This window comes from Pseudopipra pipra, chromosome 16 (genome assembly GCF_036250125.1).
Source record: "Pseudopipra pipra isolate bDixPip1 chromosome 16, bDixPip1.hap1, whole genome shotgun sequence".
In the NCBI taxonomy this organism is placed as follows: Eukaryota; Metazoa; Chordata; class Aves; order Passeriformes; family Pipridae; genus Pseudopipra; species Pseudopipra pipra.
In genome coordinates this window covers 7,837,560-7,861,169 of record NC_087564.1, presented here as the reverse complement: position 1 = coordinate 7,861,169, position 23,610 = coordinate 7,837,560, and the positions used below count along the sequence as shown (strand labels likewise).

General features: G+C 43.1%; 1 protein-coding gene and 1 long non-coding RNA gene across 6 annotated transcripts; one reads left to right on the top strand and one right to left on the bottom strand.

Moving 5' to 3' along the window:
* The first annotated feature begins 102 nt into the window (after positions 1 to 102).
* Positions 103 to 23,610, top strand: LOC135423064 (ATP-binding cassette sub-family C member 6-like). 5 transcript variants are annotated; one of them, XR_010434698.1, is made up of 31 exons: positions 103 to 297; positions 1,261 to 1,563; positions 2,011 to 2,148; positions 3,033 to 3,158; positions 3,726 to 3,787; positions 4,525 to 4,656; positions 4,973 to 5,185; positions 6,033 to 6,210; positions 6,640 to 6,801; positions 7,364 to 7,456; positions 7,854 to 8,057; positions 8,682 to 8,828; positions 9,538 to 9,625; positions 9,918 to 9,987; positions 10,601 to 10,727; positions 11,179 to 11,355; positions 11,773 to 11,940; positions 13,325 to 13,508; positions 13,818 to 13,881; positions 14,377 to 14,497; positions 15,214 to 15,421; positions 16,363 to 16,673; positions 17,419 to 17,618; positions 18,276 to 18,402; positions 18,972 to 19,073; positions 19,806 to 19,952; positions 20,484 to 20,642; positions 20,875 to 21,041; positions 21,501 to 21,695; positions 22,244 to 22,479; positions 23,321 to 23,610. XR_010434698.1 is itself a non-coding variant. In XM_064672893.1 (30 exons), the coding sequence occupies exons 1-30, from the start codon at positions 244 to 246 to the stop codon at positions 22,350 to 22,352; spliced, it is 4,530 nt and encodes a 1,509-aa protein (XP_064528963.1). In that variant the 5' UTR covers positions 103 to 243; the 3' UTR covers positions 22,353 to 23,610. The 5 variants fall into 5 exon arrangements, 3 of the variants coding, with proteins under 3 accessions (XP_064528963.1, XP_064528962.1, XP_064528965.1); XM_064672893.1 differs by having other exon boundaries at positions 13,824 to 13,881; positions 22,244 to 23,610; XM_064672892.1 differs by having other exon boundaries at positions 22,244 to 23,610.
* LOC135423067 (uncharacterized) lies at positions 1,769 to 22,246 on the bottom strand. Its single transcript, XR_010434700.1, has 8 exons — positions 21,667 to 22,246; positions 15,241 to 15,349; positions 10,613 to 10,775; positions 10,000 to 10,080; positions 7,357 to 7,466; positions 4,499 to 4,611; positions 3,351 to 3,783; positions 1,769 to 2,139 (listed from the first exon to the last, which is right to left on the bottom strand). It is a non-coding gene; the product is annotated as an uncharacterized LOC135423067 (long non-coding RNA).

The following is a 23,610-nucleotide window of genomic DNA, read 5'->3' as shown; positions in this document are numbered from 1 at the left end:
GCTCCCACCCCCGGCAGCCCCGGGGGCTCCGCCTCGCTGGTGCGGTCGCTGCCGGGCTGCACAGCCCCGGACCTGCCCCCGGCCGGACTTTGCCCGCAGCCGGGACGGACCGGGCGCTCCGGGGCTCCCGGCACCGCTCACACACCGGGAACGGGGCTCCGGGCGCTTCCCGGCGAGGAGGAAACGCCCGTCCCGTCCCGTCCCGTCCCGTCCCGCGGGGCAGCGGGCGGAGGGGCCGGGCCGATGGGTGCGGGCGATGCGCTGTGCGGGCCCGGGGAGGGCCCCGCCGGGCCCCGGGTGAGTGACCGAGTGACCGCGGCCCCTCCGCCGGGGGACCCCTCCGGAGCACGGCCCGGAGTGCGGCTCCCCGGGGGAGCCCCGGACCCCGCTGCGGGGCTGTGAAGTGCGAGTGGTGAAGTGTGTTCCCGTGGGTGCGGGCTTTGCTTCCCAGGAACAAGTTTTCACCCAAACAGAACAGCCCAAGTTGTTCTCAGTTACAGTGAATTTGATGAGTTGCATGTACTGCACTGCTGGAAGGATGTTGGAATGAGTCTTGTCTTTGGGAAGCTTCTGCTGAAGGACCCACTACAGAAATACCTTTAAAAGGGCTCTAATTTTATCAGTCCGGGCTCTCACAGATTTCCATCCCCAAGATTGATAAACTCCCGTAATAATTTGTGAGCCATTATCTGTTTCCTCTTTTAATCACAGTGATTCCTCAGCCTTACTCTGCAAGCTGAAGGAAAAAATAACCTTACCCATTTATGTACAGTTGCCAGATGAGATCCAATATTTGTTCAGTCAAAAAGTCACAAAAGGTTAGTACAAACAGCTGAGGAAATGCAGTTCATGCACTAGGACACTTTTTTCCTCCTAATCTCCATTTCACTGGTCAGTTCCTGTTGTTTGTTATGATGGTTCCCAAATGCTGATCATCTGTTTAATTCCCAAATTACCTTTTCTCATTCCATTTTCATTAACTTACCTTTCTTTTCTTTTCTCTCTAGTTGTGATACATGTCCTTTCTTCGGCATCTTTCACTTTTGCAATCTTTTTTTCGTCCTGCCTTTCTACTTCAATTCCCTCCAAACTGCTATAGCTGAGTTCATCTCTGTTGCCAAATGTTTTTTACATTTGAAACCCTAAATCAAATTCCACTAACATAGTAGATCTCAGCTGTAGCATTAGGAACCTGCATTAGCTGTGAAATTCTGTGTACATTTGCTTTACTGTTTCACTTCTGTGTTATTTCTGTGACAGGACTGGAATCAGACATGGCATACAAACACCTCAGGATTTACCTGGTGCTTTGAGAGCTCAGTCATCACCTGGATCCCTTGTGCCTATCTTTGGATCTGTTTTCCTTTCTACTACCTGTACCTTCGACACAGGAACAGGGGCTATATCAGGATGTCCCGCATCTTCAAAACCAAAATGGTCCTTGGATTCCTTCTGGTGATACTGTGTTTTACTAATGTTTTCTTCATGCTGTGGGAGATAAGCCAAGGAATCCCACGGGCTCCAGAGTTCTTCATCAGCCCTGCTGTGATGGGAATCACAATGGTAATTCCTCCCTTGTCTGTCTGCACGTGGCCAAGCTTAGCCCTCTGGGGACAGATCTTGTATTTCCCACGTTTCTCAGTATCTCTGAGCACAAATTTGGCTGATGGGGAATAGAAGCCCAACAGGCCATGGCTTTGGAGTCGGGGCAGACCACTGGAGCTACACCTACAATACAGGGCCCTGTGGGCAGAGCAGACCTTGCCTGTTGGCCCACTTGTAGTTTCATTACTTGCCCTTTCTTCAGAGACATTCTGGAGTGCAAAATTGCACATAATGCTGTTCAGTTTTAGCCTTTTAGGAACAATACTACAGCTACTACAGCTCTGAACATCTTGAAGTGTTTGGACAAGAAACTGACCTTTTTTCTGTGGTACTCATTAATTTGATAACAATGTTTGGCATTCCATTACCAGGTATTTATGTAGACAAATTTGTACCTCCTCACAGATCCTTGCCATGTTCCTTACCCAGGCAGAAAGAATGATGGGCATCCAGTCTTCAGGGGTCCTATTGATTTATTGGCTGCTCTCGTTCGTGGCTGCAGTTGTGATGTTTAGTTTCAAAATTCAACATGCCCTGGAAAGAGTAAGTGAAATCACATACTTTCAATGTGCAAGGGTATGAAGTCTCTAAAGAGCAGAGCTGTTTTTGTCTCATTGTTGCAAGGGGGAGAACAAAATTCCTCTCTTAAAATATGTGCTGAGAAAAATGATTGCTGACACTATATATTTGTTCATTTGGATGTTTATTCGCACCAGACTGCTTGCTGGCACATCTGAGACTTATTGTTAGTGGCCATTTTCCTCAGATGAACAGGCTTCTTTGCAGTCACAACAAGGAATAAACAAAAGTTTGTTACCTGTGTGTTTTAAGTAATAGGGGAAAAATATGCAGCCATGAAGCAAAATACAGCTGGGACCTTGCTTGTTCCTGCTGTGTTGAAGGCACAAGGCTGCTTGTTGATGTAACACTTGGCAACTTGCTACCAATACACTGTTCCAAAAATATTTAGACTTTTCCATTGTTTTTTTCTCTTTCTCATTCACAAAATGAATTAAAGAGCTCTTCATGGAGCCCCTTAGACACAACATTTATAGTAAAACTTAGCAAGTGCTTTATTATATCAACAACTCACCCCACTGGGTGAGCGAGGAGCTTCTATCCCTCAGAGCATTCAAAGTTCCCTGAAAAACGATGGAATGTGGACATCTGACTTGACTAGAGTACTATGAATCCTCACAATAAAACTGTCACTATGAATAATAAATGTGTCTTATTTAGCATTTTCTGAGCTTCCAGTTTCAGGAGTTATCTATTTAGCTCTACACAACTACAGCTTAAATAAATGCACCTCATGCTTCAAACCAAAACCCCGAGCTTATGGCTGGTAGAACATGAGAAGCCATCTTTCTCTGCTGATTTAACATGATAGTTCATTTCCTCATTCTCACCAGTATTCTGTTTCTTAGGCCTTCCTGGAAGACCATTTCTACCATGTTACAGCTTTCCTTTATGGCAACCTGGTGCTAGGAGAACTTGTGTTATTCTGCTTAGCTGATCACCCTCCCTTCTTCTCTAAAGATGTCAACAATCCTGTAAGTATAACATAGCTTTTCCTAATGCACTGCTTCATTGCTGAAACAGGATTTTAAATGTATGGGCATACACAGGAACACAAGTATCTGGGTGATGTCAGATGCATCATTCTGTATAAAGTCTGATGGTTTTAAAAGGTAACTGGCAGAATTTGATCTATCTCTCTATGTATGCTTTTCAAAACTACAAACCTTTTATCCATACTCATGTTTCTTGTCATTGAAACCAGCAGACAGGGCTCCTATTGCTTCCCCTGTTGCTGCTCTCCTGTGCAGCAGTACTTGGTGGTATGGGTATGACAAATTTCTGTGCTTAAGAAAATAAACGTCTCTGGGCATGAAGAATTATGTTCTTTTTTTTCTTCTATCTGAGAAGTTATTCGAAGTCAAATTCTCCAAAATCTCCCAATCCCATTGATCCTCCACAATACACTTGCTCTGTCAGTGAATTGAGGGGTGGGGGTAACTCTTTGATTGCTTTTCCTGGGGGAGCACAGAAGGGAATTATATTCATCTGACACATGCACTTTTCTGTATATAAATATCACACGTTTTCTCTCCCATCAGAATCACTGTCCAGAAGCCAGAAGCTTTTTTCTTTCCAAAATCACATACTGGTGGTTCTCTGGGTAAGAAAACACAGAAGATGTGGTTTTGCTAGAATATCAGAAAAACCCCAGCAGCATAAGAGACGGTGTAGAGGCAGCCAGCAGGAAATATCTCAGCCCCTGAGTTAGCTTATGGAATGGGGATTTAAATTCTTTCTCCAGGGGTGTGACGTATTGTCCAAGGTCAAATTATAAAAATTTCACTTACTTTTCTCGAAATAATTCAAAACATAAATTTGTGATTCTAGATAATTCTCTTCTACCTCCTAACTACCCTTCCAGTGCCCTCCCAATCATGAAATAGATCTCAGCAGTCCCAAAAGATCACTGCACACCAACCACAACCCTATCTGCCTGCCAGACCTTCCTGTAACAAATGCTGGGCAAGGGAAAAACAGTGAAGAGGATATAGGCCCAGTCTGCTGCTGAGCATCCAGAAGTAAAACAATTACATTCCTTGGGCCTAATGTCTGCTATGATAAGGTCTCATCTGGTTTCACTGAACCCAGAGTAAGTTACACTAAACTTTGGTCCCACTGCCCAAGACTCTCATTATGGACTAGAAATTAGGGCTTTCTTGCAAATCCTCATTATGTTGACAGAGGACAGCACAGGACAGTCCCGAGTCGTGTTGTAATGCAAGTTAGTCTCCACGTGCTCACTGTGGTGCACTAATTCAATGTCTATCTGTTTTGAAAGTGTTACATGCACCACAAAACCTTCTGCATTCACCTGACTGCAGTCTGTGTGTTCTCCAGGCTTCTCTGGAAAGGCTCTCAGCAGTCCTTGGGGGTGGATGACTTGTGGCCAGTGAGGAGAGAGGACTCCTCTGAAGAAATTGTTGCCTGGGCAGAAAGAGAGTGGAAGAAGTGTCACAGTAGAACCCAGCAGTGAGTACTTGATCTAGAGAGTACATCATGGGCTCAGCTGGGCAGGTCTAGGTGATCTAGCAAATACACTCACAGGTGTTGGTGTGTGAGTTCCTTTGTGCAAAATCTGATTTTAAGTGTTAAAAATTGCTGGAGAACATCCTTCCATTTCTGGAAGCACAGAACTGATTTCTTTGTGAGAGGGGTCACTTTTTGATGAGCATTTACACTGAACATGGTATGAGACCTGGTGTAAGATATGTAATGATTTTTTGAAGCACAAGATTCCCAAGCTTTCTACAATTGTAGCTAGTTTTCTCATTGTTACTTTCTTCAGAGAAAGGGAGTCTGCTTCTTTTAAAAAGGGTCAGAAGACTGAAGCTGGCATAGCAGAAGCTGAAGAGACAGAGGCTCTCCTGCAATCACAGCACAGCGAGAGCAGGCCCTTACTGAAAATGTTTTGGAGCATGTTTGGAACCTATTTCCTCCTCAGCACTATCTGCTTAGTTATCTGTGATGTCTTCATGTTCTCCATCCCAAAGTTACTGAGGTATGTGCATATTTATAATATGTACAAGATTGCTGTGTTCACGAGCTCAGAGGTGTGTATGTCAGCACTCACAGAGGTGGGCACGCACGCACTTGCCTTTTGAAATCTCTTGTAGCTGATGAAAAGAGCTGAATTATCATTTGAGCTTAGCCCACTGTCAACTCAGGAGGAGAAGTCACCAAACCACTGTCTCCACTGCTGTATTCCAAGAGTGGAAAGGACAGGATGCACTAAACCATGTGACAACTTTACTAGAACAGGAGTTATTTGTTGGTTCTATGCATCACATCATTTGCACAAGGCTGTCAGCCCCTTGCTGTAGTCTGAAGGCTCTATGTTCCCTGACTAATTACAAAGAGCACAGCTGTGCATCCTACACATCTTAAGAAGCTTTGTTGGTCAGTTGGCATAATGCTTTGTGGATTGTATTGGTACAATATAAACCTTCACTAGGGTATATTTTCAAGTGCAAAATCCCTTCTTAATCATTACAACTAAGAGAAGTTCTGGAAATGTCAATGACTTCCTTAGATTACAGCTACCACTTTGCATATTTCTGACAAATTCATAAAATTCAGGAGCCATCCATAACAATGAAAGTGAGGTCTCCCCTGAGAAGATGCTGAGATCAGAGGTTGTTACAAAACCAAGAGTGGCTACATGTCAAAAATCAGGATATTATATGATCTAGGTTACTCAGCAGTTTTTTTTTCCAGTTCTTCTGCTATTTTACTGATAAACCTCTCAGACAGAATACAGAAAAATCACTGCTATTTCTGCCAGTTTATGTGCCTGATATTTCATCAGTCCTTCGTGGATTCAGCAACATTTTGCCTCTGTCTTGCAGCCTTTTCCTGAAGTTCATTGAAGATCCAGAAGCCCCCAGCTGGCTTGGCTATTTCTATGCCTTCACTATGTTCCTTTTGGCTTGTCTCCAGACTCTGTTTGAGCAACGCTACATGTACATGTGTCTTGTTCTGGGGTTGAGACTGAAAACTGCAGTAACAGGGCTTGTGTACAGGAAGGTGAGTCTGTAGCTTCCTTTTTAGTTTCCTTTTTTTTTTTCCTAGCCCTACATTAGTAGTTACACCATTGTTGGTACAATGTTTCTAGCAATATCAGGATGTCACTCTGTGCTATATTCATCTCTGAACAGTATATGGGAGGTACTTTATCATTTACTTTTCAGATCTTACCTCTAAAGAAAAAGCCAAGAAAAGGAAAGAGCAAAATTCAACATAAAGTTTCTTATGCTGTAGATGATGGTTAGGGAAAAGAGTAAATGCTTCATCCTAAAGTGAAGTCACATGCAGCAGCATGGTTTCAATACCTAGGATTTGACATCATCTTCCTCCCTTTATTTGTTTTCTTTCTTTATGAGGAAAAGAAAGTTGTTTGACTTCTTGACCAAAGCTGTTGTTTGATGATGTTTCTTTCCTCTCTACCCTATCTAGATCCTACTTATGTCAAATGCCTCAAGGAAAGCAGCAACCATAGGTGAAATTGTTAATCTGGTATCTGTTGATGTCCAAAAGCTAATGGATCTGATTATCTATTTTAATGGGACCTGGCTTGCTCCTATTAGGATTATCATCTGCTTTGTCTTCTTGTGGCAGGTAAAATATGACAGTACTTATCAATCCCTTTCTATTCTACATATCCAAGAAAAAAGGGGGTTTCAAAATTCTACTCAGAGCTTTCCTGGTTGGAATAACCTGAAGTTGCCATATTTTTCTTAGCTCTGTAGCATGGTGCATTCACTTTTCTTTCTGGAAGGTGTTTTTTAACCAAAACCTGGTATTGTTTCGGATCACTTACTTAAGCCAGCCACAAGATGTCCTCGTTAACGCATCCAAGGACACGGGAGGAAACAGGAATGGCTGGAATTGCCAGCGTGCTGCTGGATCACTTTCAGCACTAATCGAGTTCCTAACAAGGAAGCAAATAAATTCAGCGGAGCCTGACGACAGGAGTTCCCCTGCCTGGATGGTTAACAATCCACAGCGCTTAGGGAAGCACAATTCCCAGGAAAGGCAAAGGCAAGATTAGAGCAAAGCCTTAACCATGAGGGATGTTATGCATAAGTTCAAGTAAGAGGGAAGGTAAGCAAGGGAACAGAAAACAGTAATTTCTAGTCATCACCAGAAATTCCTTCTCTTTCATTTTCTCACCTGGCAGCTTCTAGGGCCATCTGCCTTGACTGCAATTGCTGTATTCTTTTTTCTTCTGCCTCTGAATTTCGTGATCACCAAGAAGAGGAGTCAGTTTCAGGTACATTTTGCTTCATAAAAAGAGAAATTGTTTACTGACATATGTGATGGCTTAATATTTATTAGTCATGCTTACCATGATTGTCTGAAGGAACATAGGAGGATTTGAAGCCTGCAAAGTTTCTTAGAATTTAGACTAAGCTCTTGCATGTTCAATCTTTTACCATGTCTGCCCACCTTTTCTGTGTTTTTTATGTACTGCCAGTAAAAATAAAGCTCTGAAGATGAAAAGCAGAATATTTCCCAGCCTGGAAGATTCATAAGCAAAACAGTACACACAGCTCAACTGCAGGGAAATTTATTCAGGACTTAGATGCAGGAGTAAGGTATATTTTCAGAATAATTGCACCATTAAACTATCAACCTATTAAACGATATAACACGAACATTTATTACAGGAGACCCAGATGAAACATAAAGATGAGCGGGCCAAACTCACCAATGCCATTCTCAGTGACATTAAAGTAATCAAACTGTATGGCTGGGAGAACACCTTCATGGAGAAAGTGCTTGGGATCCGGAAGCAAGAACTTCAGGCCCTTAAAAGATCTCAGATTCTCTTCTCAGCATCCCTAGTTTCTTTCCATTCATCAACTTTCCTGGTGAGTGGATCACCTTCCTGCATAAACCATGTGCTATTACTTCCATTTCTCTTTGTACAGGTCCTCCCTGGACAGATTTTCCTGTGGGAAAACCTTCTTCTGTGGGATAAACTAAAGATTATTTCCGCCTGGAGGAGTTGGCGGTCTCACAGGAGTTGCTGAGCCCCAGTGGAATGAGCCATGCAGACATTTACACTGTCCTAACAGTTCCATGGACAGGTGATCTGGTCTGGCACTGTGCTCCAGGCAGCCCGAGCCTGCTTTGCAGGATCCACTGGGAGACCTCCAAGCCAGACAGAGTTCATGGCACAAGCCACATCTGCACTTGCTGTTGCAGCTCAGCTATGTGTGTTTTCAGTGGGAACCTGCTGTGCTTTCACTTGCTGAGGCTGCAGCATGAAAACTTCCTTAATGCAGAACAAATGTCAAATGATCAACTTGATACTGTCACCAATATGCAAGACCTTTGGCCATGATCCCTGCAGAATGGGTACTGTGCACAGAGGTGGTAGCCTGGATTTAACTAAACAGGTTCCAGAGTCTTTAGGAAGGGGCCTGGCACCCCTGAACTGTTCTCTTCCCTGTCTGAAGCAAATGGTTTGCTTTCCCTTTGCTCCCTTTCAGATTGCATTTGTCATGTTTGCTGTCTACACCCTGGTGGATAACACACACATCCTGGATGCTCAGAAGGCCTTTGTGTCTTTAACACTGATCAACATCCTCAACACTGCACACTCCTTCCTGCCCTTCTCCATCAACGCTGCTGTCCAGGTTAATTGCAGGCTGTGTTCCTTTTCCTTTGGCCATAAGGGGTTTTTTTACATATCACCATTAACAGGTAAACAGAGAGATTCCTTAGGGCTTTGCACATCAGCCATTTAATTGCTATTCTGAAATAGTGAAATGCAAGCACTTGCAAGTAAATGTACTTTGTTGTATTGTTTTTCAGAAAGACTCCTTTCACTGACAAAATAGTCAACAAGAATTACTCATAAGTCTTTTGGAGCTCATCACAAGCACCAATAGACCCCAGAGGTGCTTCTGGTCCTGTTTTTAATTGCACAAATCAGAATAGATGGAGCAAAATCTCCATAGGGGATCAGTGGAAAACCTGCTAGCCCAGGCCAGAGAGAAAAGCAAATCATTGCCCAGTAAGATATAGGGAAATTCATTTCCCCCTTACATTTTAAGGCTGTCACAGCTTTTCATGTACAGAAGCAATCACTGGGAAATTGCAGGATGAATTGGAGAAAAAAGCACCCATTTCACTGAACCAAAAGCACCATGAAGGATACGGGCTTTTTGCTAAGCTAAGTGGAAATAAAAGCAGTTAACATAAGGAAGAGCTGCATTTGGCCAGCTAAGCCTACAGCACCTGCAACATAGCAGATGATCTCAGTGTTCTTCATGTTGAGTCTTTGGGTTTTTGCTCCCTTTCTTCTCTAAATCCTATTTTCTTTTGTGTGCTGCTTCATTTCAGGCCAAAGTTTCTTTAAACCGCTTGGCAGCTTTTCTGAATCTGGGACAACTGAATCCTGAGAGCTCATGCAGAAGCACTTCTGGCTGTGGTGAGCTTTTATGTTAGCACTGTTACCTTAAAAGAGGAGTAACTTCTATTGTTCAGCTTCTACTCAGGATGCTTACCATAGTCAACAGAAAAATATTTGCCCCTTACTGTCACTTTATCTCTCAGGCCTATTTATTTCTACCAATAAAATCTAATCTGGTAATTTATGTCTTTTTTTATACTTATGGTTCGTTTTACGTAATATACATACTGAAACATAAAATCATATAAATAGAGATGTTTCTGTAGCACCTTTTGCATTTACAGGTATTGTATTTCTCTTTATATTTTAGCACAGGCAAGTATCACCATAAGAAATGGGACTTTTTGCTGGAGCAAAGAAACTTCTCCTTGTCTTAGAAGGTACAGACTTACTCTTAGTCATCTCTCAGCTCTGTAGGGCCAGTGTGGAATGTCCAGAGGCTTCTGAGTTCACTTCATATTTAATGTTGAATTCTGAAAATTACAAAGTCAGACAAAACACAATCTTGTTTTTCTGTTTGGGAGCAGATAAATGGGAAGGTGCCTGTATCTGGATGTTGCCTTAATCTATGGAGGCTGTTTTCTTTACACGATTTTCTTGTTCAAATATGAAATTACAGTAATTTAAGTCAAAAAAGTAGAACAGATGGTATGCAGGTATTATATATGGCATCACTAGATGCTTATCTCAACAGGCATTGCCATTTTTGAGAAGAAACTATGTTGAACAGTGCTGATGTTCAGGAATTTTTTATATCCAATGCTTTGGGCTAGCTTATCTCCAGAGTGGGGAGCTGGGTCTTGGATCTGGGTTTGAAACTCAGAGGGGGATGTGGATCAGACTTTCTGGTTGGAGTTGTCTTTGAAGGGATGAAATTAGGGTGGTTTACTTGGGTACATTTTTATTGCTACAAGACCATAGCAAGAATTTTGATAATTTCCTCTTCAGAAAGTGTACCTAAAACATGATAAGGAACTAATCTTTTCTCCATAGGATAGATCTTACCGTGCCCCAAGGCTCTTTGCTTGCTGTAGTTGGCCAGGTGGGTGCTGGGAAGTCCTCCTTGCTGTCAGCATTACTTGGTGAGCTGGAGAAACTGGACGGCTCCGTGACCATGAAGGTAAATTTTTCCCTGAGCATTTTCTTCTAATTAGGCTGTTTTCAGGAACTGTAAGGTATTAATCAAGGCATCAGGTACTTGATGACAATGCATTTACTGCTGAATTTTAACAAAGGCTGTATGTATCAGTCCACATTTAATTATCTGAAGGTGCTGAAGACTTTGGAAATAGGAGCTGAAACATTGCTTCAAAGATCCAGTTCTATTTCCCACTCTGACAGTGAGCTGAAATGTCATCCTGGTAAATCTCATCATGTACTTGCACCTTTGTGTCCTTCTCTGTCAGATAACAACAGTGCAGACTCATATTTTGCAAAGCCCTCTGGGACCTATCAATGGTGATGATCATTCCAGACTTCTGTAACTCAGAGAGCTTTTCTGCAAAGATGGGTTCCCACAGTGTCAAGTTGAGTTTATGGAGAAGATTACTAACATTGTTCCACTTCTATAGGACACTGCAGCTTATGTCCCCCAGCAAGCTTGGGTACTAAATGCTACAGTGGAAGATAATATTCTTTTTGGGCAAGAGATGGATGAAACATGGTTCAATAGAGTGATAGATGCCTGTGCACTGCACCCTGATTTGGAGAGCTTCCCTGCAGGGCAGAAGAGTGAAATAGGAGAAAAGGTACTTATACTTAGGTATATATTTTGGCCAACTTTTCTTTGAGTAGCTACAACTTCAGGTGTCCTGCTTAAAACACCTACAAAGAAATTAAACTTGCAGGAGGCAGGTGCTCAGTGATTTCTGGAAAGTTGGGCCATGATCTAATTTAATTTAAGCCCACCTCCTGACAGTTAACCTCACCAGAGACATGAGAGTTGTTAAAGACAAAAATCAACAAATCCAGGCCATTCTGGGATGCTCTTTTACAGGAGAGTGGAGTTGCTCAGGAGACTCTGCCTCTGCAAGAGCCCTATTTGGAGGGAGGAAAATGCACTGGTTTAAAAATAAGGGAGTCATAAAACCTCAGCACAAAATGGAGTCAACAGCTGACAAATATGCTGTAGCTGTGGAATAAACAGAGTCAATACATTTTTACAGGGAATAAATCTGTCTGGAGGGCAGAAGCAAAGAGTGAACCTTGCTCGTGCCGTGTACCAGAAGGCTTCGATTTACCTGCTCGATGACCCCCTCTCAGCTGTTGATGCCCACGTCAGACAGCACATTTTTGAACACATTCTTGGACCCAATGGTTTACTGAAGGACAAGGTGTGTTATAAATCCTGAACTCTAAACAATTGCACAACGAATCTCATTAGCAGAGCCCCTGAAATGTTTCCAGTAAGGTGGGTTACTCGCTTTATCAAAGGCTCCCAGACTCTTTTTTGGTAGTGGCAGCAGTGGAATGGGTAACCTCTGCAGGCCACACAGCACCTGTAAGTCCTGCAGGGAACCTCACCAAGGAAAAGTAAGACTGTCTTTATCCTCATGCAAACCACATGCCTAGTTCCAGCCTTACTTCTACAGCAAGTTTACTGTTCCTTGGTCTTCTGTCAACATTATCCTTCTCTCTTTTTGAGAACTGCTTCTAGCATAGTTAGGAAGAGCTGTCTGATCTCTTCTAGCAAATTGTATCATCATAACATCTAATCCCATCACTTTTGAATAGTTCAGTGGCACCTTTACAGTTCTAATCACTTAAACTTCAGTCTTAAAATCCACCTTAAACACTTCTCTTCCATTCCTTTTGCAGTGGTGGTGTTTTGTTATTCCTTGGTATTTCTCTGCTGTCGATTAATCTGGATAATAGATGTAGATACATGAGAAGGGATGCTAGAGCAGCTCTATTTAATTCATGGTATAAATTGCCTAGAAATACTTGATTCAGTTTCATATGATATAAGGAACACAGGGAATCTCTTGCATTAGAAAGTCCAGTTATAACAGACATGCCTGACTATAAATACCTTTGTCTTCATGAGGATTGGTTGCAAGTATCAGAATATAATCATTGTATTGAAACAGAATGGCTGGCTAAGAAGAATGTATCAAACTTAAGGAGTACTCAAGGGGCTTGATTTTATATCAGAAATACAGAACATGCCAACTTATGTAAGGGGAAATTACTTTTCTTATGTCCTCTCCTACAGCAAATACACTCAGAAATGTAAATGGAAAGGAGCTGCACTTTCATTCCCTTCGGGCTGATCAATTTTTCAGCCATGAATTTGATTCTGAAATACTGATATCAGTGGCAATAAATGTGGCATACTCTGCAATTAACATCTTCCTACTTAAGACCTTCAACCAGAGGGGAATCAATAACATGGAATTGGTCAGTGAGTCAAGTAGAAGGTCCTCCAGCACATAGGGTGCCAGCCTGGGACTTCAGGCTTCAGTTCCCATCCTTACAACACAAAGCGAGTTGATTCACCCCTCCACTTCCAAGTTCTGCACAAAGCTGTGCTGCCAAGATAGACCTCCTCAGAGAGACAGAAGTGATAGGAATAAATAACAAAAATATCTCCAAGTTAGTAAAAATCATAGCTTGCACTGAGTACGTGTGTGTCTTCAGAAGCCAGCTGAGTGCAACAGCTCGAGTTAGCAGGGAAACAGCAGAAAACATGTAACTGTTCCCTCTTGATTCAAGCAGACTCGTGTGCTGGTGACTCACACAATCAACATTTTGCCTCAAGTGGACAACATTGTTTTTCTGGTGGATGGAATGATCTCAGAAACTGGTTCCTACCAAGAACTTCTACAGAGAAATGGGGCCTTTGCAGAATTTCTTCATTCACATGTTACTGCAGAAGAGAAGGCATGTGCTGGTTTTCCAGGTAACCCAAGTGAGTTGGAATCATTCTTCCTAGGTCTATCAGTCAATTGTTTCCTTAATATCACATTTGTTTTATTATGGAAATATGCCTGTCAAATCGGCTGACTCATCACCTCCGAACTGGTCCTTGAATCCATCTGAGTAGACAACACTCATGCAGTAAACAGAATTACCCACTATATGTACTATGTTTCAAGTCTAACCTTGAAATTTCTACCCTTCAAAATCTCCGTATTACCAAGCTTTCAAGGACTATGCAGGACAAACTGAGATTCTAAAGCATTTAGAAAAAAATGTATTTATTTCACAGCTATAGGAGACACCAAAGGCACCATCACATCTAGAAATGGTCCATCTCAGGAGAAACTCTCTAGGTAAGCTTAAAGCAGTCTCAGACACTGAAGAACTTATTCCAAAAGCCCATACAAGCCTACGTGGGGGCTCTTACTGAGTATAATAAAGGTTTGGAGTTGATCTGTAAATTAATAACAAGAGCACACAAGCAAAACTCAAGAGCTGGTAAGAACCTGGTCTTCAATGTGGAGGTCAACTAACACTTTCTCCATATTTCACAAGGACCAGAACAGAGCTCACATACAAGGCACCTTGATACACTTGTTTGCTGTTCAGTTCCCAGTGGGGCTGTAAGGTCAGGCTCACTCCAAACCAGCCAGAGCGAGTGAATGCTTTAAGCCTTTGCTTGTTAATGGCTTGACAGAGCCCAGGCCCTGTGACAAACATGGACAGTGATTGGGGTCACTCTGGAGGACTCCAAAAACTGCAGCCCTCAAAACAGGCATGAATATAGGGGTGGGTAAAGAGATCCAGCTTGGCTAAAAATTGAAAGGAATTTTGTTTTCTTAATGAAGTGGCAATTCAGTCAAATCATCTGCTGTGAGAAGGGAGACCATTCCTGTAAGTCAAGACTGTACCAGTGCTGCAGCCACCAAAGGAAGATTAACTAAGGGAGAGAAAACTCAGCATGGCAGGGTAAGCACAGCACCTTCCTGTAATGGCAAGGACACATCCCATGGGGTTATCACACTCATGGCAGACTGGTCAGCTCCCTGCCTAAGCTAAGAAACACCTCAAAAGGCTGAGGCAAGGAGGGTACCATGAAAGGAAAGAAGCAGACATGGTATTCCAGTTAGGAAGAATCAGACATGGATGAGGGGTGTGCTCAGGGCACATTGTGGCAGTAGTAAAATGTGGAGAGGAAAAAAATAGCTGAGGCTAGTGGTACTGAGAGCAGATGAGACTAAGAAGACAGACACTCCAAAAGAGGCAGCTTTTCCTCTAGGGAAGCACAGCATTAGCCAGACTGGGATGTCCTCACCTCTCCTGATCAGCAGTTACTCATACAAGCAGTCAGTGTGATACATGACAGTTCTCCCTCACTCACAGAACACACTGCCCAACATAAGGAAAGCCCACTCTCTGCATTCCAGAAGTAGCAAAAGCCTATTGCAATAACATCCATCACTTGAAAATAATCATTAACACCATGGATTTATTTAAGTATGGCTTCACTATTCATCCATGAGGAAAACAAAAAAAGGATTAACATCTTTGCTATGGCTGTGACATATAACTGAGTAGATATGCCATAATAAATCATTCCTTATTTCAGAGCTGCTTTTTCTTGCTAACAAGCTTGATCCTCCCAACCTCTCCTCCTGTCTTTCCCCAATTGTACCTCACTCTAGGTCAGTGCTGGGGTTTATGCAGCCTACCTGAAGGCGACAGGCTCAGCCCTGTGTGTGTTCATCCTCCTGTCCTTCGCCTGCCAGCAAGCTGTGTCGTTCTCTCGGGGTTACTGGCTCAGCATGTGGGCAGATGACCCTGTTCACAACGGGACACGACAGCACACGGAGCTGAGAGTTGGAGTCTTTGGTGCATTAGGAGTAGTTCAAGGTCTGTTTAAGTTGCTCACCTAATTCTTCTCTGTATTCCCATCTCCCTTCCCCATATCCAGGATGTTTTCTCAGAATATAAACAAGTGCTTACCCACGGGTTTTCAGCCTTCTGGGCTTTTGGCACCAACCCTAAAGGTTTGGCACAGGACCTAAAACTACAGGTTCTGACGCACAGAGAGGATTTCTAAGGGATCTGAACAATATTTTCAGTGTTACTGCCTGAAATTCTACTTCATGGTATGCTATAGGTCTTCTGTGCCTTTCAGCAGACCATGAAGAATAGTGTCTTCCTCTGTATTTCCTGCTAGAATTAAATGACCTGAGCCCCTAAAAAACATGCAGCAATGAAATAACTACAACATCCTTATTTTTCTATCCTGCCCCCTTGTATCCAACATCATCTGCATATCTTTCTTCCTCTTATCTCTTCTCATTCCTACAACATAAATTAATCATATCAAAGTGCAACTAGTTGCTCTTCTCCATGCTGAACTAAATCTTGGCTTAGGTCTTTTGCGTGTAAAGAGAGAGAAAAAGAGGAACTTCTGGAGTTCTACATTTCTTTATATCTTTCTCCTTAAAAATGGCCACAATTCCTTTGGTCATTCTCTTTAAAAATAAAAAGAAAAAATATCACTGAGAAATTTAAAGTAATTCCAGTCAAGATCACTTTGTGAGGAATAAATAATTTGTGTTGCACATTTAAGTTGCTGAATCCATCAAGCTTGCTTAGAAGGTCTTTGGCTGCCCTGCAACTACCCTACAGAAAGGGCAGCTTAAGCCAAGCCTCAGAGCTGCAGGTAATTCCTACTAAAGAGAAAATCAGCTCCTTTCACTGGTGCAATGTTCACAGTACTAAGTGGAGATCATGATCTCACAAAGGAGAACTCTAAGGTGGATTGTTCAGACCTTGTAACAATAATTTCTTTTCTCTTACAGCCCTCAGCAGGTTCACCTCCACAGCAGCAGTCCTGCTGGGTGGCGTGTTAGCCTCCCACCAGCTCTTTCTGCAGCTGCTGAGCAATGTCACTAGATCCCCAATGGTCTTCTTTGAGCAAACACCCATCGGAAACTTGCTGAACCGCTTCTCCAGAGAAATGGATGCTATTGATTCTGTCATCCCTGACAAGCTGAAGTCCTTCCTGGGATTCTTGTTCAACTTACTGGAGATCTACCTTGTGATTATAGTGGCTACACCATGGGCAGCGATGGCCATAGTGCCCTTGACTGTTCTTTATGCTGCATTCCAGGTAGGAGCTCACAGAGGTACAGACAGGAGAGGCTGGAGCAGTATGGCCACGTCCCTGCAGAAATCCTCCCTCCATTTCTTAGGAGCAGAGACATGCAGAAACTAATTTCATCATTTTAAATTGCATCTGAACAAGAGTAATGTCAGTGGCTCTTCCCACATCACCTCCACCTTCCAAAGCTTTCCAGAGCCCTCACAAAGAGGCTTGTGCTTTTCTGATGTCAAATCCTACTTAGAGCTACATTCCTTGTCTCCATTAGTATAAATTCAATCATGTCAAGACCAGAAAACATTTTTCCTTTCCTCCAGAATTGCTACACTGCTTTTTAATATATCCATGTATGCCATGCAGCTCTCCCATTGGGCTCTGAAACCCCAAATGCTTTGCCAGCTAAGACTGAACATGAGGGAAGGGCAAGTAAGGGTGCAACTCCTCTGTTCTCCATCAAGCAAAGGGCTCATCTACAGGAGAAACTGAGTGTGAGTTGAGAGGTTATTTTGAGTTCAGAGCACCCTGGCTCCTTTCCCCCCAGCCATGAGGTTATTCTTAATGAAGACAGGACATAACACAGGTAGAAATGCTACCTCACCTTTTAAGGGCATCTCCTACCCGCACATTAGGTTTTATAACACTAGGATAGAACGTACTATTGCACTTGCTGAGGCCTTCCCAAATTTTCTGTGGAGCACCTCCATGGAGACATAAACCTTCTAATGACTTCCCTTTCCATTTTCCCTTGTGCCAGCACTTCTACGTCATCACCTCCTGCCAGCTGAGGCGTATGGAGGCCGCCAGCAGGTCACCCATCTACTCCCACATTTCGGAAACTTTCCAAGGGAGCAGTGTGATCCGTGCTTACAAGGACCAGGAGAGGTTTATTTTGAAGAGCAACTTTCTAGTGGATGAGAATCAGCGAATATGTTTCCCTGGAGCTGTTGCTGACAGGTAACAAATCTGCAGTGTTTCCTTGCATGGAAAGCAGAGTGGAGATGGTGCTCTTGGGGCTCGGGTGGAGGTTCACAGATGAGGCAGTGGTGCAGTGTTTTAGGGGTAGAGTGGCCTCTGTCATCTCCTGCACTGCACCCTCACACAACCAACATGCTCCCAGCTCTGTTGTGTGGCCAGGCACAGACACACACGTGCCAATGCTGCCAAAGGTACCACCTGGTGCCCAAAATGCAGGAAGCTGTAGCATGTGCCTGGTGAGGCCCATCACCCCATTACAGCGTGCACGAGGCCTACGGTACATGCAAAAGCCATCAGACCACAGAGCTATGAGCCACCAGTCATGACATGAATGAGGAGTACCAGAAAGAGTGAGATATGTTAGACCAGCTCATCCAAGAAACCATATACTGGCTGCTCTCATCCAACAGGCCTTGGGGAAAATCCTAGGAGAGACCATAAGCCAACCAGTTCAGACAGACTGTAGCCTTTAAGGAGTTACAAGGTAGCTGGATAAGAGAACCAGGGTGTGACAAGAGCTTTGTTGAGTATTCTGTACTCCCAGCAGTTCCACAAGTGTTCTATAAAGTAATCACACATTGCACTGGGAGAAAGGAAAAGGACCAGCAACAGCCCTGTACTCTCCTCCTCTTGCAGGTGGCTTGCTACAAACCTGGAGTTTCTAGGCAATGGCATCGTGTTGTTTGCAGCACTGTTTGCAGCAATGGGCAGAACACATCTTAGTCCAGGAACTGCTGGCTTCTCCATTTCATATGCTCTTCAGGTAACCCAGTGCTGAAATGCCTGCCTTTTATCAGAAGTAAATGCATTTTGATTTCTAAGATATTGCGAACTATTTCTGTGCCTTTCTAGATGCCCTTTCCTACCAAATCCTGCTGTCATTGTTGAAACCCACATTATCTGGAGCACATGGCCCCTTAGGGAACAAACCTCATAAACACATGCACAAGGCATCTTCTTCTCCTGCACCTGAACTCATATTTAAGTCGCAGCAAGCCCTGAGCAGCTGAAGCAAGGTCTTCAGCATTTGTCTTACCTCCTTGTAGAGTAGTTACATAATAGCCTAAGAAACAGCTACACTATCTTTTAGCATCCAAGTCAGCAGCATTTCATTCTCTATAAATTTGCTGAAGGAGCTATGAGAGGAGCTGGCTACGCTCTTTAACACAGCTTTACAAACTTTCACAAGGACCCATGGTTATTTTTTAAGCATTTTAAAGTTTTCTGATGTAATTAGATGATGAGTAGGTCTTTATAAATTAACTGGGTAACTCACAAGCACAGGTCAAGACTTATTTTATCTGCCCTAATGCTTCTTTCTCGTTTTGGTAGATAACTGGTGTTCTGAACTGGATGGTGCGCTCCTGGACAGACATAGAGAACAACATTGTTTCTGTGGAGAGAGTCAGAGAATACCTGGGCACTCCCAAGGAGGTACCTGGTCCACTACTGCCCTTACTAGCAGGGGTAGAACATCTCTGCAAACTAAACGAGTAACTTTTCTGTTCCACATGAAGAAAACTCTAGTTTTCCCCTTCTGAAAGCCAGTCATTTTTCCTTTAAAGAACTGCAGCATTTGGGTTTTATCCAACGGACTAGAGTTGTTTTATAACCTCTGATCATCATTATTTCCTTAAGACAGTTAAGCACTGGACTGCCATTAAAATAGCTTCACTTGGTAACACTCATGGAATGAGACATATTTTCTGCCCATATTTGGAGTATTTATTGTGCGACTTCAGATGCAATCTCTGATAACTGATTGCTGCTAGATAGCCTTTTAGCCACTCAAAGTCTCCAGTGCAATAATTTTTTGTTCTGTAATCATTAAAATTCCATCTCCATATGCTGCCCTGAGAGACACTTTCACAGTCCTGTTTACAGAGGCATATAAATCTTTTTTTATTGAACCACTCATAAAGTCACAACTCTGACAATGCAAATAAATGTTCATCCCCATTTTCAGTTGAGCCTCAGCATCTTTGCATAAAGTAAAAAGTCAACATCTGCAGTATGAAAGTTAGAAGCCTTTTTGCCTTTTGGAAGCAGTAAACAGACTGGGGGGACTTGGCACAGAGGTCTTCATAAACCTCCCATTCTAGTATGGCCACTTGATTGGTAATTTAAATCAGCTTTATATGTTGCTGTTTGTTTTCATCTGTTTAGGCACCCTGGACTCTGAATGGCAAACCTGAAGGTCAAGTCTGGCTCACTGAAGGGAGGATTGAATTTAGAAACTATAGTTTGCGATACAGGCCAGATCTGGAGTTAGCACTGAAACATGTCAGTCTAACCATCCATGGGCAAGAGAAGGTAAGAAAAGCCATTTATATGACAAGTGTGAGCAGAGCTGGGCAGTGATCAGAGCTGGGTGGGTACTGCTCCTGCCCCACAACAAGCTACAGGAACTTGGAAGCTGAAAGCTGCAGGTAAGCCTGAGCCCATCTTTCACACTGCACACTACACAAAGGAGTGTTCCCAGGCTTGCTGCATACACCAGTCATTCTTCTGAGTAAAATTTAATTTCATACCAGGTTAGCAGAGTTACAGCAAAGCAATTTCACTCTTAATTCTAGTGCCACATGAAGGCCCTGTTCTAACTGCTGCCTTGTAATTATGGTTCCCATCAGAGGCTTTCATGATTCCTTTTCATACAAAACAATTACAAATCATACATTATTCCTCTAAGAATGTACTGCTGGACTATGTGAACCTTGAACAGCCCTAAAAATCTGATACATGCAAAGCTGTCTCTCTTCAAAAGGCCAAGAGACATGACAGGTTTGTCCAACTGTGGGAAAACAATCAACATCAAAAACAAAGGCTTTCCACTGCACTTTACAGATTGGCATAACTGGAAGAACAGGAGCTGGGAAATCTACTCTTGCTGTGGGATTGCTGCGATTGGTGGAGGCTGCAGAAGGAGTGATTCTAATTGATGGACAGGATATTGCTCAACTAGGTCTCCATGACCTAAGAACCAAGATAACTGTCATTCCCCAGGTATGAAATTTGTTTCTGAAATCCTTGAGCAGTAAGTCTTGAACGTTTAGGAAGGGTTTACAAAGGTTCTGTGAGAGGAGGGGCATTCTGAAATTTCAGAGTTGGAAATAACCTGTGCCATGCTTGTTTCCCATTCAATATAATAGTAGTCACAGATTCCCCAGCAGGGGAGACCAGAGAGCTCGTTTTTATCATTCATTTCAGGAGTTGTTTGTACTGTCTCTGTGCTCAGGATCCAGTTTTGTTTTCTGGCTCTCTAAGAATGAATCTCGACCCACTAAACCAATACACTGATGCAGACATCTGGACAGCTTTGGAACTGACTCAGCTCAAGAACTTTGTTGCAGATTTGCCAGAGCAGTTGGAATATAAATGCACTGACCAAGGGGAAAACCTAAGGTACCTTATCTGCAGAAAGACACTGGCAGAGCAGTGCTAGCCCCTGGGCTAGGAGAACAGCTAGTTGGATAAGGAAGCTAATTTCTTTTGTGATTTTTTTTAATGGTGTCCAGGCAATTTGCATTATTGTCCTGTTTAGCAGCATGAAATCAAATCATAAGACACCAAGTGGAAGATCTTTGAGACTTGGTCACTGTGGTGGTTTGCATTTGTGCAGTACTTAAAACCCTGGAATCCTATTCCAAGTGCACATCTCCTGGGTGCCACAGTAATATCCTCCCTTTGTTTCTTTAGGCTGTTTCATGCTGTTACCTGCCTGCAGTGCCATCAGCCTCAATCACCCTTCCAGAGAAAGGGAACAATCACCTTTTCATTACTAATTTCAAATTAATTATGTATTCTGACCCCAGGGAAAAATGACTACAGCTCTCAGTTTACCACCCCTCTTCTTACTTGCAGCACTGGTCAGAAACAGCTGGTTTGTCTGGCCAGAGCACTCCTGCGGAAAACCAAAATCCTCATTCTAGATGAGGCCACAGCAGCAGTAGATTTAGAAACTGATCTTCAGATTCAGTCCACCCTGAGGACTCAGTTCAAAGACAGCACAGTGTTAACAATAGCTCACCGGATAAACACCGTCCTGGACTGTGACAGGTAAGATCTTCAGCCACATTCCTGGGGAGGAGGGAAGACACAGGCAGCCTGTGTAACTAAACACACCACACAGTGTTAGTGAACAGCAATTTCATTTCTGTCCCTTTCTTGCTTAACTCTCCAACCTTTGCTTTAAAGATTGTAGGATCTCTCTTGAACCAGCTAAGCACCAATAGGTTAACCAGAGATTACTGACTGCCACATGATACACTTCATGCTGTGTCATACCCCTTTTCCCCCATTGACAGTGAAACCATGACTGCAGCTCTTTGCGTCATCCAGAAGTTGTGAAACTAAAATACCCATTCACAAATCTTATTCCAGTCTCAGTTGCCAAAAAACCCTCCTCCCAAACTCAGTACTTGTATAGTCACTCATCAGAAACCTCTTTCTATCCCACTACTGTTTCCCAGCTGAAAAGCTGTTGGAAGGCTTGGTTGAATAAACAGCAAGTACTGATATTTATTTTAAAACTAAGCATAAACAACTAAGTTTATCACAGCTGCTGGTGTATCCCCAAACTTACACTTCTCTTCTAATGTTCACAGGATTTTAGTCTTGGAAAATGGTCAGATAGCTGAATTTGATACTCCAGAACACTTAATAGCTCAGAAGGGACTATTCTACAGACTGATGGAAGAATCAGGCCTTGCATGACTCACTTATGGAGTATCCCACAACGCCATCAATATCAGGAATAATTCATCTCATAATTGAGTTGTTATCTTGTTTTCTGTCTAAAATGCCTGACACTCATCCAAAGCTCGTTTAAGCCATAACCACAGTGAGTAGATGAAAAGGGATGACTTGAGATACACGTTATTTCCATAAGAAACTTAGAAATTCCATTTTCATTGTTTCCACATACCAAAACCTCACTTAACTGTTGAAAATGAGCCAGTCAGGACTTAAATATTTTTCTGGTATAAAAGCAAACAAGCCAAAAGAAAAAAGGCCACAGCATTTCCAGTTTATTCTATAAATGGAGCCCAAATATCTGCCATACTTAAAGATTATACAGATTACTTTTAAAAGCCAACAAGATTTTATGGACAGCGAGGAAGAATTTAACTGGTAGCAACCAAACTTAACTGTTTGCAGTTTATCCAAGGCTCGAGGCAGAACAAATGTGGCATTTTGTCAATGTCTTTAGGACTGCTTACCTGGGTGCTGTTTTTACACAGATGTGGGCTCCAAGGCAGCAGCTGGAGCTTGTCATCCAAAGTGCACAAACACTGGGGGAGGTGGGAGGGAGGAGAGAAAGTGGGATGCCTGTTGTGGCAGCAGGGGATCAGATCCATTCCATCTCCCTGTCAGCTGTGGAGGTGTCCTGAGCCATCATGCTGTGCAGAGGGTGACACTGCCTGCAGGAACAGAACCAGTTTCCACACAGGTTCAAGGATACAGGACAGGAACTTGGCTGCGAGTGGGGAAGAGAGCATTGCTCCTTCTGCTGAAGGCTTGGAGCAGCCCTGCCAAATGCTGGAGGTCACAGCAGAGCATGACCAAGTGTTGACACCAACATTTCCAAATTGAATTTGGCCACGAGGAATTTACAAGAGAAAAGTAGCAATGATTCACCTGTTGACCTGATGGTTCATTCCTGGTTTTCTTCTGGAGTGCAGGTTTACCTCCTACATGTGCTGCCCTGGTGCTGCAGAGCCTCTGGCATGGTCATCTTTCAGGTGCTACTTCAACAAACCAAATGGCAGCTGACAGGAAAACCTTCCTGGGCTTCCCACAGTGTCGAGGGGCTGCAGTCAGAGCTGTCCCCAAGTCTCTCCTCAGGAATCACAACACAATAATGTGACAGACAAATATACACTGTGAGATACTGCTGTTTACTGTGACTTTTGTTACAGCGCTTCATTTTCTAGAGAGCTGAAATAAAAATATAATCAAGTGTTGAAATGGA

Coding starts and splice junctions, on each gene's coding strand:
- LOC135423064 (XM_064672892.1), top strand. CDS start 244: ATGGGTGCGGGCGATGCGCTGTGCGGGCCCGGGGAGGGCCCCGCCGGG. Junction 2,149..3,032: donor TTCAACATGCCCTGGAAAGA/GTAAGTGAAATC, acceptor TCTGTTTCTTAG/GCCTTCCTGGAAGACCATTT. Junction 10,728..11,178: donor ACGGCTCCGTGACCATGAAG/GTAAATTTTTCC, acceptor CCACTTCTATAG/GACACTGCAGCTTATGTCCC.